General features: G+C 47.4%; 1 protein-coding gene across 3 annotated transcripts in view; it reads right to left on the bottom strand.

The window, feature by feature from the left end:
- LCMT1 (leucine carboxyl methyltransferase 1) overlaps positions 1 to 13007 on the bottom strand; it is a 72151-nt gene that overhangs the window by 5908 nt on the left and 53236 nt on the right. For all 3 annotated transcript variants that reach the window (XM_084772351.1, XM_084772350.1, XM_084772349.1), the window contains exons 6-9: positions 12803 to 12905; positions 8911 to 9031; positions 4958 to 5059; positions 3543 to 3634 (exon numbers count right to left, since the gene is read on the bottom strand). In XM_084772351.1, the coding sequence (XP_084628477.1) occupies positions 3543 to 3634; positions 4958 to 5059; positions 8911 to 9031; positions 12803 to 12905 (418 nt within the window). The remainder of the gene's footprint in view (positions 1 to 3542; positions 3635 to 4957; positions 5060 to 8910; positions 9032 to 12802; positions 12906 to 13007) is intronic.

A 13007-nucleotide genomic window follows, 5' to 3' on the forward strand; every position in this document is an offset into this window, starting at 1 on the left:
TTTGGTTTGAGTTAACACAGCAACAGAAAAGTAACTAACACTGAAAAACAAAACAACGACGAGAAAAGATAGCTAATGGGTAGGAAAAGAGCCAGTATAGCGTGGCCCAAGGCATGGCTATTATACCTGAATAAAGAAACAAAGTGTGCTGCACAGGAATCACAGGCAGGGCGCCTCAAGGAGTGTCTCAGTCTGTAGGTCTCCCCAACACACCACAGCCCCAGAGCATACAGAGGCAAATGCAAACATCTTTGAAGACTTTCCCATTAGCACTGGGTACTCTTTGGGCCATCAGCTGCCTGCCATCTCCTCTGGCTCTTGGACATCAGAGGACAGTGTGCTCTGTTACGTACATTAACACAGTCCCAAAGTAATGTCCAGCTAACTGTGGGATGAATCTCCACACTGTGAAGCAAAACACCTATCTTCTATGTTGATTTCAGTTGTGTCACAGTAATGGACACTAACTACTACACACCCCAGACGGGAAGGGACAGATGAGCAGCAGAGAGAAACTCAGAAATGAACCAAGTAAACAGCAACACAGATGTCTGCAGGCACATGATATTCCCTGGCACTGTGTTAACAGCAAGCCCATACCAAACATCCACATCTGGCCACTTTTAAATTTCTTTTATTATTTGTTTTTGTTTGTTTGTTTGTTTTTCGAGACAGAGTTTCTCTGTGTAGCCCTGGCTGTCCTGGACTTGCTGTGTAGACCAGGCTGGCCTTGAACTCAAAAGATCCACCTGCCTCCGCCTCCCGAGTGCTGGGATTAAAGGTGCACACCTGGCTTTAAACTTCAGCTGATCAAAAAACAAGTTAGTCTTATCTATAGTGCTATGCAGGCATACCAAAATACCAAAATGTTGAGCCGTCCACATTTTGATATTATAAATATAAATATGACCCATTAAGCTTTGAAAAGAGAATATGACTTCTGTGACCACTGCATATAGTATGAACCCACTGATTTAGAAGCCAGAAGTCGGAAAAAAAAAAAAAAGAAAGAAAGAAAGAAAGAAAGCAGAAGTCTATGTATCAGTAAATATATGTAGGACCACTGGGGAATAGGCCCGACTTGTCAATGAGAGCTAACTGCATGGTGTGACTGCACAAGACTTCATGCCCTCGGCATGAAATAGTTTTAGAACAGTGAATATATCTTTCTTTCATAACAAAGAAGGGTCCATTTAAAGATGTCAACTGCGTCCACCAAGGGATATCATTTAAAATGACTTCCCTTAGAAGGCACAGGGAATATCATCTTCTCTCCAAGTCAGGGATTACACAAAGTTTCCACTGCAGAAGTGGCTCTGGGAATTTTCCGGGTGTAACTGCTTATTTCGGCTCAAATCTTCTGCTTATCTCAGCCAGTGGCTAATGAGTTACTCTCTCAAGCTTTTTACCAATGTTTACCTTATTTCAAAACAAGTCTGGTTACAGTTAGCTTTGTGTTCACATTAAAGAACACAGCCTGGAGCCTGGCTCTCACACACCTGCTGACCTCTGCCTGAGGCAGCCCACTGTACAGCTCCATCATCTCACATACCTGTTGACCTCTGCCCGAGGCAGCCCACTGTACAGCTCCATCATCTCACACACCTGTTGACCTCTGCCTGAGGTAGCCCGCTGTACAGCTCCATCATCTCACACACCTGCTGACCTCTGCCTGAGGCAGCCCACTGTACAGCTCCATCATCTCACACACCTGCTGACCTCTGCCTGAGGCAGCCCACTGTACAGCTCCATCATCTCACACACCTGTTGACCTCTGCCTGAGGCAGCCCACTGTACAGCTCCATCATCTCACACACCTGCTGACCTCTGCCTGAGGCAGCCCGCTGTACAGCTCCATCATCTCACACACCTGCTGACCTCTGCGTGAGGCAGCCCTCTGTACAGCTCCATCATCTCACACACCTGTTGACCTCTGCCCGAGGCAGCCCACTGTACAGCTCCATCATCTCACACACCTGCTGACCTCTGCGTGAGGCAGCCCGCTGTACAGCTCCATCATCTCACACACCTGCTGACCTCTGCGTGAGGCAGCCCGCTGTACAGCTCCATCATCTCACACACCTGCTGACCTCTGCCTGAGGCAGCCCGCTGTACAGCTCCATCATCTCACACACCTGCTGACCTCTGCCTGAGGCAGCCCGCTGTACAGCTCCATCATCTCACACACCTGTTGACCTCTGCCCGAGGCAGCCCGCTGTACAGCTCCATCATCTCACACACCTGCTGACCTCTGCCTGAGGCAGCCCACTGTACAGCTCCATCATCTCACACACCTGCTGACCTCTGCGTGAGGCAGCCCGCTGTACAGCTCCATCATCTCACACACCTGCTGACCTCTGCGTGAGGCAGCCCACTGTACAGCTCCATCATCTCACACACCTGCTGACCTCTGCGTGAGGCAGCCCGCTGTACAGCTCCATCATCTCACACACCTGCTGACCTCTGCCCGAGGCAGCCCGCTGTACAGCTCCATCATCTCACACACCTGCTGACCTCTGCGTGAGGCAGCCCGCTGTACAGCTCCATCATCTCACACACCTGCTGACCTCTGCGTGAGGCAGCCCGCTGTACAGCTCCATCATCTCACACACCTGCTGACCTCTGCCTGAGGCAGCCCACTGTACAGCTCCATCATCTCACACACCTGCTGACCTCTGCCCGAGGCAGCCTGTACAGCTCCATCATCTCACACACCTGCTGACCTCTGCCCGAGGCAGCCTGTACAGCTCCATCATCTCACACACCTGCTGACCTCTGCCCGAGGCAGCCTGTACAGCTCCATCATCTCACACACCTGCTGACCTCTGCCTGAGGCAGCCTGTACAGCTCCATCATCTCACACACCTGCTGACCTCTGCCCGAGGCAGCCTGTACAGCTCCATCATCTCACACACCTGCTGACCTCTGCCCGAGGCAGCCCGCTGTACAGCTCCATCATCTCACACACCTGCTGACCTCTGCGTGAGGCAGCCCGCTGTACAGCTCCATCATCTCACACACCTGCTGACCTCTGCCCGAGGCAGCCTGTACAGCTCCATCATCTCACACACCTGCTGACCTCTGCCCGAGGCAGCCTGTACAGCTCCATCATCTCACACACCTGCTGACCTCTGCCCGAGGCAGCCTGTACAGCTCCATCATCTCACACACCTGCTGACCTCTGCCTGAGGCAGCCCACTGTACAGCTCCATCATCTCACACACCTGCTGACCTCTGCCCGAGGCAGCCCGCTGTACAGCTCCATCATCTCACACACCTGCTGACCTCTGCGTGAGGTAGCCCACTGTACAGCTCCATCATCTCACACACCTGCTGACCTCTGCCTGAGGCAGCCCACTGTACAGCTCCATCATCTCACATACTTGTTGACCTCTACCTGAGGCAGCCCGCTGTACAGCTCCATCATCTCACATACCTGTTGACCTCTGCCCGAGGTAGCCCGCTGTACAGCTCCATCATCTCACACACCTGTTGACCTCTGCCTGAGGCAGCCCACTGTACAGCTCCATCATCTCACATACCTGTTGACCTCTGCCCGAGGTAGCCCGCTGTACAGCTCCATCATGTTCACTGCAGATGCCGTCTCCCACCCATTCAACAGCAGTCGCTCCTTCTGAAAATGGGGAGAGACATGCAGGATTCAAAGACCAGCGTGTAAGCCTGAGCCCTAATGCACACAGGACTTCTCTGGGCGTAGTCCTGCTTCAAAAGCCTGAATCTAGTTCCTGTTATCGTTCTTTTCAGTTTGCCATTTTCTGTTCGAACATGAGATGTTTCTTAGGGAAACTTACCAGAATGCAGAGACGCAAAAGAAAAACTCTTCTATCAACAACAGCTATCTGTCTGGTTGCTTGAATGGCTAGCTGGTTTCAGAATCTTGCCAGGTAGTCCAGGCTGTTCTAGAGCTTACTAGCCCAGTCTAGTCTCAATCATGTGATTTCTCTGCCTCAATCTACCAAGTGGTAGGATTACAGGTGTGAGCTGCCAGACTCAGCTTCAGCAACATGTAACTTGGTAGTCATGTGGCAAAGTTTATTTAAATGGTGGCAGGTATGGGAGGTTATCTCCAGCAAACAAATGACTTTTTTCCTAAGGGACTACTAGAGATTAAAAGGGCTACAAAGCTATGTTAGTCACTTATAAAGTGTAGATCATGGATAGATGCCAAATCAAATACACTAACTCTAAATCATTCTCTTAAACCACAGGAAGCACCGCAGCTGCTCTGAGAACCCGATGCATGAGGGAGCTCCTGTGGACTTGGGAGGAGGGATCACGGCGACATTCTCCTGGAAGGAAGCTCACACAAGGAGGGCCTGTAACAAGCATTTAGGGTGAAACCACATATTGTCTAGTATATGCCTAAAACTATTCTGATGACAACAGTAAGTAACACTGTGGGGGAGACCACGAGATAATACTGGCAAACTACCGATAATTATTGAAGCTGGCTGATAGTAATGAGTGTTTATTGTACTATTCTTTTTATTTTATGCTTGTCTGAAACTTTGCACAACAGAAAGTAAATTGTGCAAAAGATCTGATCAAGAAAATAATGAGGGCTGGAAAGATAGCTCAGAGGTTAAGAGCTCTGACTGCTCTTCCAGAGGTCCTGAGTTCAATTCCCAGCAACCACATGGTGGCTCATAACCATCTATAATGAGATCTAATATCCTCTTCTGGTGTGCAGGTGTACATGCAGGCAGAGCACTGTATACATAATAAATATTTTTTAAAAAGAAAACATGAGCTGTAGGGAATATAAATTTGTGTTTTCTATATCAAGGAGACAGGTAGGACTTGATTTTTCCTACCATCAGGAGGCCTCTCTGCCTGTGCCATGGGCATAATGGGGCTTCTCATGGTGTACCTGCCACAGAGAGTGTCCTGTTTTGCTGGCTAAGGAAATGAGCAGGAGCCCAGTATCTGCTCTGACCTGTGACTCTAGTGACTTGCAGGTTTCCACTCCTGCCAGGTCACATTGTCGCCTCCGGAGGTTTTCAATCATGATCTGCCCAAACCGGTCATCCATGTTGACCTGAGAAGAGAAAAGCTGGTTAGCCACAACCTTAAGGGGCTGACATTTGGTAATACACACGGGACAAGCTCAGGAGGGGTGTGTGACACAAAATGGAGCTGGTGCATTCCCAAAAAGGGTAGTACACACCCACTAATGTGCCCACCTAGTACAACAATCCCATTGCCTCCAGAGAGGCTCACATATATGTGCAAAGATGTAATGTTAGCAAGGCGTGGTGGTGCATGCCTGTAATCCCAGCACTCAGAGGCAGAGGCAGGCAGATCACTGTGAGTTGAGGTCAGCCTGGTCTACAGTCTAGGACAGCCAAGGCTACACGGAGAAACCCTGCCTTGGAAAAACAAAAATAAATAAATAAATTAAGTAAGTAAGTAAGTAAGTAAGTAAGTAATGTTATGTAGCTGAAGAACATGGAAAGAAACACCTAACATACCTATTAAATTCGATCAATTCTATTACCTTCATAAAACAAAAACAAAAAACCAAAAACAGATACAGGCACAGAATGACTTTATGATAAATTCATTTGTTGCCAAGCCTGACTACCTGAGTTCAATCTTCAGGACCCACGTGGTAGAAGAGAACCAACTCCCACAGGTTATTTTCTGACTTTTACACACACACACACACACACACACACACACACACACACACACACACACGCTGCTAATAAATAATAAATGGATAAGTAAACATTAAAAAATATTTTAAGAAGAAACAAGGCATAGGGAAGTGTGAACAGAATGCTCCCATGTGATTTCAAGAGGCAAACTGACCCGTCTTTACAGCATTTACTGTGATGTCAAACACAGCAGGCAGTAAGTACTGTTTCCCCGGCAGAACACTAAGGGTCAGAGAGAGATTTGCTTGTCTGGCTATAACTGTGCTTATATTCTGAGACTGTCTCTTGACTAAGTGGGCCATAAGCTGCTGTTCTTCCTGCTCGGGCCTTCTGAGAGGCAGAAGGTACAGTGTCCCTGTGTCACTGTCATAGCATACACACCAGTCTTTTGTCACAATCAAGGGAACAAAAAAGGCATCACTTTGCCAGGAAGATCCACCCCAAGCCAGCTGGGAATCAGTGCTCTCTCTCATGTGCCTCAGGACAGAAGGTGTCCGAGAGCAGTACACTTGTCATCACTGTATCGAATGATGGTTTGAATCCTGGCTTGACGATAGCTGGGACCCTGCAGAAGCTGGGTGACTTAACTGTCGGGACAGTACTAACACCAACGTTATGGACTTCTATGATAACCACATCCACAAATACAGAGTACGTGAAAAGCTAAGTGCTAAGTGTGTGCTCTCATCACCCGATTATTAACACGGCTTTGCCACTGTAAACAATTAACTAGGAAAAGCATGCGGACAACTAACCTACACTGTGAGGCTGCCGCTGGTTGAGAACTGTTGATTTAAGTTACATTTCTACTGACAAGGTGCAGATGGTGGGAGCTGAACCAGCTGAGGGACAGCTGGGACACAGCAATGGAATCTGGCATAGCCCTGGCGTGCTCCCAAGTAAAAGGCCTTGAGTCAGAACCAACCCACCATCTCTCAGAGTAAACTAGATAAGGGCTCTGGACAGAGAGCACAGAAGAGGGAAATGAACAAAGCCGCACACACAGGACATACGGCAGTCATTCTCCAAGGGTATGCATCCTAAAAGCCCAGGATGCAGTCATAGCAAGAGAAAAGCTCGAGGGGCTGGCTTGGATGGCCAGTGCTCCTGGAGGGATGTTTGCAGCTGTACAGCGGGGAGGAGGAAAGTCAGCCAACCAAGAGCCAACTACTCCAGAACCTGAACCCAGACTGGAGTGGGGGAGGGGCAGCGAGCCCCAGTGTAGCCTGGACCCATCCACAAGTACACGATATGGCCAAGTCTCCCTGCTGCTCTTATATACAGTGAGTTAAAAAGGAAATGGTGAGATAACTGAGGCAGGGCTACACAGTGAGATCCCATTCAAAAGAGAGAATCTTCTTAAAAAGCTGGTTTATTGTGGTGCACATCTGGAATCCCAACACTTGGGAGGCAGAAGTAGGATTACCACCCAAGTGTGAGGCCAGCCTGGTCTACACAGCAAGTTCCCGGCTAACCAGGGCACACAGTGAGACTCTGTCTCAAAAACCAAACACAAACCTAAACAAGTAAATAATAAACACAGCTAGCATGCACTCTGCTGTTATCTGCCTACTGCTGTGTAAGATCTCATGAATTTCTACAAGGTAAATGCTAAACAGCAAAGAACTGTGGCTAGGCAGGTGGCTCTGTGGGTAAGCGTTTGCTACACAAATATGAGGATCTGAGTTCAGATGCCCAGTGCTCATATAAAAATCCAGTCTGGCCACATGCAACTGTAATCCAGTGCCAGGGGTTGGAGCCAGGACAGATCAGTGGGCAGATGCTGGCTAATCAGCCTAGCCAAACCCTGCAAGCTCCAGGTTCAGTCAGGGACTCCCTTCTCAAGGGAACAAGGCATCGAGCAACAGAGGCCTCCACTGGTGTTTGGGTTGGTCTGGTGCTATGTCTTCGAATGCTAATTACTGGCCAAGATCTGGTTGCCACCCAGAGGAGCACATTCTCACACACGCCTGTCTTTGTTGTGTAAACGCTGCACTGCCTAAAGTTAATTGATTAATAGAGTTGCTGAAGCCTGTGGCTGGGCTGAAGAGAGGTAGGAGAGGTAGAACTTAAGAGAGCTTAAGTTCCTGGGTTTGGGGTCTGAGGGAGACTAAGCTAGGGAGAAGGAAGTTGCCCTGGGGCAGTATGGGTCATGAATGAGCTCATGGCCAGGCAGGCTGGCCTGATGGAGCAGAAGCAGCCCAGAGAGAACCGATGAAGGCCAGTAACATGGGGTTTGCTGCAAAATAGCAAAGTAGCTTAGAGGGTTGGCACCTGCCCAATTACTGTGCTTTCAGGCTTTTATAAATCCAAGGTCTCTGTTTTGATTACTTGGGAACTAGCTGGGGTACAGAAGCCCTTGAGAATCTAATAGCTTTTTCAACAACACATATGGGTATTTGCCCTCCCCATATCCTCAGCAGTAAACAGCCAGAGCCCAGAAGAATCTGAACAGCCCACACTTACTGAACAGGGGGCAGTGCCGCAGTGGAAACGCACACACCAACTCTGTGTGCCTCACAGCACACTACAGAGCAGAGGCATTACTAAACAGAGGCGCAGGGAGTGTGTGCAGCTTGTTCTCAGCACGCAGGACTCAGACTCAAGCTGGATCCTTGAAAGCTCCAAAGGGCTTTTTCTGCAGCCACTAGACCAATGTCAGTGATCACAGGAATAGGGCATTTTATACTTACAATCCTGTATATCAAACTCTTACAAAATCAGGAGCTCTTGCACCATGAGGTTTCCTAAGGAGTAGCTCCTCCAGGTCCCTCAGTTCCCAACCTACACATTATTTATAAGCAGCCTCTGCAGGCCCCTCAGGTCACACCCTCCAAACCACTTGGTAGCCCCAGGTCCTTTAGTGCCCTCCACAGTGAGTCCTCCACAGGACTCACACATAGTCAATGCCTTCCATTTACATCCCTGCCTGTCTAAGGACCCCTGAGTTTGCTATTCTTTCTAATATAGCCAAAATCACCCCACTCTATGTTCTGTGACTCTGTTGATAATATACAATAAAATAAAAATTTAAAAACTTTCCCCAAGAATCAAGTTTCAAGTTTCTGTTAACAGCTGGTGGGAAGTCAGGAAGGCAGGAGAAAGGGGCTGCTCAAACACATGGACAAAGCAGACATGCGCGGCTGTAGACAGAAGGAACTCAACAGGGAAAGACAGGCTGAGCTGCTCCGGATGCCCGTGTAGAATCCATCTCTCAGAAAGTGCTTACCTGCTCGTAGTTTATGAACATGGCCGTCTCAAAACTGCTGGCTGCCCACTTCAGGAGGTTGGCCGACTGCTCTGGAGTCATGTAAACCAGCACACATTCAGTTATCAAGAGTGTTGGCAATCTTAAGGAAAAAGAAAGGAGGTGAATATGTTTTCATTGAGTCGAGACACTGATTTATGCAAACCTCATAGCATTGGGCATGATCAATGTCTACTCCAAGTGTCAAGAGTCACAACTACAGGAAGGAGAGCAAGGAGCTGGGGTCTGTCTATCTTCAGAGAATGAGCTCTGTGCATGGGGTGGACTGGAGAAAAGGAGACAGAGCTGCTGCTGCCGCTGCCGCTGCCGCTGCTGCTGGGGACCTACTGTCCAGGGCAACACAACCCTGCACATCTCCCTTCATGTGTCTATTCGCCTATCCTGGAACGGGGGCTGCGTGGGCTTCTGTTGTGGCCAAAGGGCAGCAGCAAAAAGACAGAGCTGAGCTCACTCGTGCACTGGAGCCTGGGCTACAACAGAATCCTGACAGAAAACGAACATGGAAAGAAATACCTGGCCCCAAGAACGAGCCGCCCAGGTACGCCCAGCACCCACCGCCAACTCACAGGATCTATAGCAACCTGTGAGCTGCTTCAAACACTAAGCTGAGATACGCAAGTCCTAATAGTCACTCAACAGAATCCAACCCCTCTAACATGAAGGTTGCCATAAGGAGCTGAAAAACAAAGACTTGGAGGATAATTCAGTGGTTCAATGCTTGTCTAGCATGGATCAAGCCCTAGGTTCCATCTCCAGCACCAAATAGAAAAAAATAATTTTAAAAGCTGAAAAAAATGTCATTTTGAATGGTTATGTTCTTCAAAACATCCCATTATTAGTATGCACTGATCTACCAGACACAAAGCAACAATGCATTACAAAACAGGAACAACAATACATTCCTATAGAATTATCCAGAGGTAAAATTCTCTGTATAATACACTTTTTTTTTTACAACTTCATATAGGTATACCTTACATACTGGCCACTCTCACCCCCTCTTGTCATCCGACTTCCAACAAATCTCTCTCCCTCTCCCTCTCTCTCTCTCTCATTCATATTTATTCATTTTGTCATGTGATCCACCAAGACTCTCTAGGGCCACCTGTGTGAGCATGGGTTTGGAGCCTTCTGCTGGAGCCTGATGCACCCAGCAGCAGGTCTACAGCTATAAACAACAATCACTCCTTTGGGTGGGGCTCTGTGAGGCCCTCCTTCTTCCCTGACTGGACAGAGGTAGTCCTGTGTGGACCAGTGCAGGAAACCAGCTGATGGGAATTAGTGATTGCAATGCCAAGTCTGGGGCTTGTTGTTTGACATGTCCTAGCCCTTCACCCCATCTTCTGGCTCTTACACACTTCCCACACCTTTTTCTCCAACACGCCCTAAGCCTTAGTAGGGTGGAATGAGTGACTTTTTCAGGGGGAGCCCCCACTGTCACACTGCCAACACTCCCCGGGTTTGTAGAACACCTCCCTTGGCCTTTTCTTAGTTCATTTAACATTGCTTCTCAGACTCCTGTCCCTTCCTTCACCCTAAATAACAAGTCTCACAACTGGCCGTTTCTCCAAAATTAAATGGCAATCTTTTGTCTTTAATTTTAGATTGTGACACAAATAAACTACATGAAATCAAATGGGAAAAAATAAGAAACTGATATTTTAAAAAAGCAGTGTATCTTTTAACAACTGTAATAATCTCTAAGTTATTTGAAATGAGAAATTATTTGAAACTTCTCCTCTGAGAACCATCAGCAACAACTAAAATTACAGAAATGTAACAGCAGCTCAGATTTTTCTGTTTGTTTTTGAGACAGGGTCTTGCATTGAAGTCCAGGCTGGGATGAACTCGGGATTCTCCAGCTAAGGCTGGTACTGCAGGTATGCATCACTCCACCTGCCATTTCTCAAATTCTCACATTCACTCCTGAGAATTAAAACTAGAGCCATGTGCATGCTCGGCAAGTGCTCTGTCAGTGGGCTGTATCCCCGGTTCTATTTCTCAGAGTTGTAAAAGCCAGTTATCACTGAGAGAACCTGCTACCATGGCTTGCTGGGTTCTCATATTACTCCAGTACTCAAGAAAGAAAACCACAGAAATACAGAAGTGAGAAGTTGCTCACAATGCCAGCCTCGCACACACTGCTACTGGAGCTCCAATCTGTATAGCTGGCCATGGCACCTACGCTCATGACTGGCATCAGTGAGAGAAGAAACGGTATCCATCACCAAGTCTAGCACTGACTTAGCACCAACCAGTCCTGTGCTCACCTGGATTCCATTTTGGCTTTTTAAACAGTGAAATGATCTCTACCTCACTTAGCGAAGATGTGCTCATAGGAACACTGGCCAGCCACCAGACATGTGAGTGTGGGGGAACTGGGGGTGGGGGAAGAGAAGGCATCAAGTGTCTTCCTCTTTCACTCTGACCTTGCTGCTTGTCACAGAATAGGAAGGCCATCACTTTGGCTGGCTGGCTAGTGAGCTACCATGGTTTACCTGTCTCCTCCCAAGCACACACAGGTTACACACAGGTCCATGTATGTGCACAACAAGAGCTCATACCCACTGAGCCACCTCCCCAGCACCACCAGACAGCATAAACCCAATGCGGCGGAATCACAGGACAGAAGGAAGACTGTGCTGCAAACATGGTGAAACCAAAAAGCAAACTACTGAAAGGAAAATTTTTTTTCCAAATTAACAATATTATCTGAGTCTAAAACCTTAAGTTATATGGACCGGAGACAGCTCAGGCGAGCATCCCCTGTCCCCAGCAGTACACAAAGCAGGCATGGCTGCAGTCTCAACACTGCAGAGGAGAAGGGAGGGTCAGAAGCTCATGGGCATCCTTCTCTACACAGCAAGCTCAAGGCCAGCCTGGAGAACACGAAGACCAAACAAGACAAATAAAACCAAACCACATATTATTAGAAAGATTACAAAAGGTGAGTGAGAAAAATGATATTATCACATCTCATCTAATAAACCAGTGACTAAGGAAATACAGCCCCAAGCTTTTTTTAAAAATCACTTAATTACATTTACTTATGTGTTTCTACGTGGAGGTCAGAGGACAATGAGTCCTGAGACTTAAACTCAGATTGCCAGACTTGGTGGCAAAAGTCTTACACTGCAAAGGCAAACGTCACCATGTAAGCTCTGAATGGAAGGGAAGTTCCGTAGTTTGAAGGTGTGCTGTTAGAGCTGTCAGTGTGACAGATTCTAGAATCGCCATGAAGACAGGCCTCTGACAATGCCTGTGGGGAAACCATCTTGTCTGAGCTAAGGCGGGAAGAGCCATTTTCTGGCTGGGGTTTGGGGCTGCATAAACAGGCCACGGGAGCTTGCAGCCAGTCCACTCCCTCTTGGTGAGTCACTCCAGCCTACTCCCTCCCACCCACATCCTGACCAGCACTATATACAGTCAGAGTTACACATTTTTGCCAGAACTACATCTGATGGCTAATGTGGTTTGATAGCTTCACGTGACAGGCACACAGCATGACATTCTGTCACATTAACTATCCATCTATGTGGTAGTTTTCATGAGTGCTGGTCTCTGTGTTGTATTCTAGACACTAGCTCTTTCTTTACATGTTGTTGTGAAAGGCTCTCTCGCACCTAGTTTATTATATAAAGACCAGTCTTTTTTTTTTTTTAAAGGAATCACTGGTGAAAAGCAGACTTAAGACTGCTTAGAAATAAAAAAAAAAAAAAAAAACCAAACCTACACAAAATAGCAATGACACAATATAGCACCAAGACAGGAGGCAAGTGTCAAGCTGTACTACCAATTGCACCCATGACTCTCAGGAAGTCACAAACACATAGGGGTTAAAAAATAATCTCACTGTGTATTCATGTTACATTTCTTTAGTTTCTCTTCCAGTTCAGAAAGGTCTCGGAGATCTGCTCCAATGATGGCATATCTTTTTGAATCCAGCATGTGCCCATCTGCAAATGCAAACAAATAAAATTCTCATTTCAACACAAGCCAATGATAGCATATTTTTAGTGGACATGGTTTTTGCTTTGTTTTTAAGGTTACTTTTTATT

Source organism: Acomys minous (genome assembly GCF_964271855.1).
Source record: "Acomys minous genome assembly, chromosome: 2".
Taxonomy (NCBI): Eukaryota; Metazoa; Chordata; class Mammalia; order Rodentia; family Muridae; genus Acomys; species Acomys minous.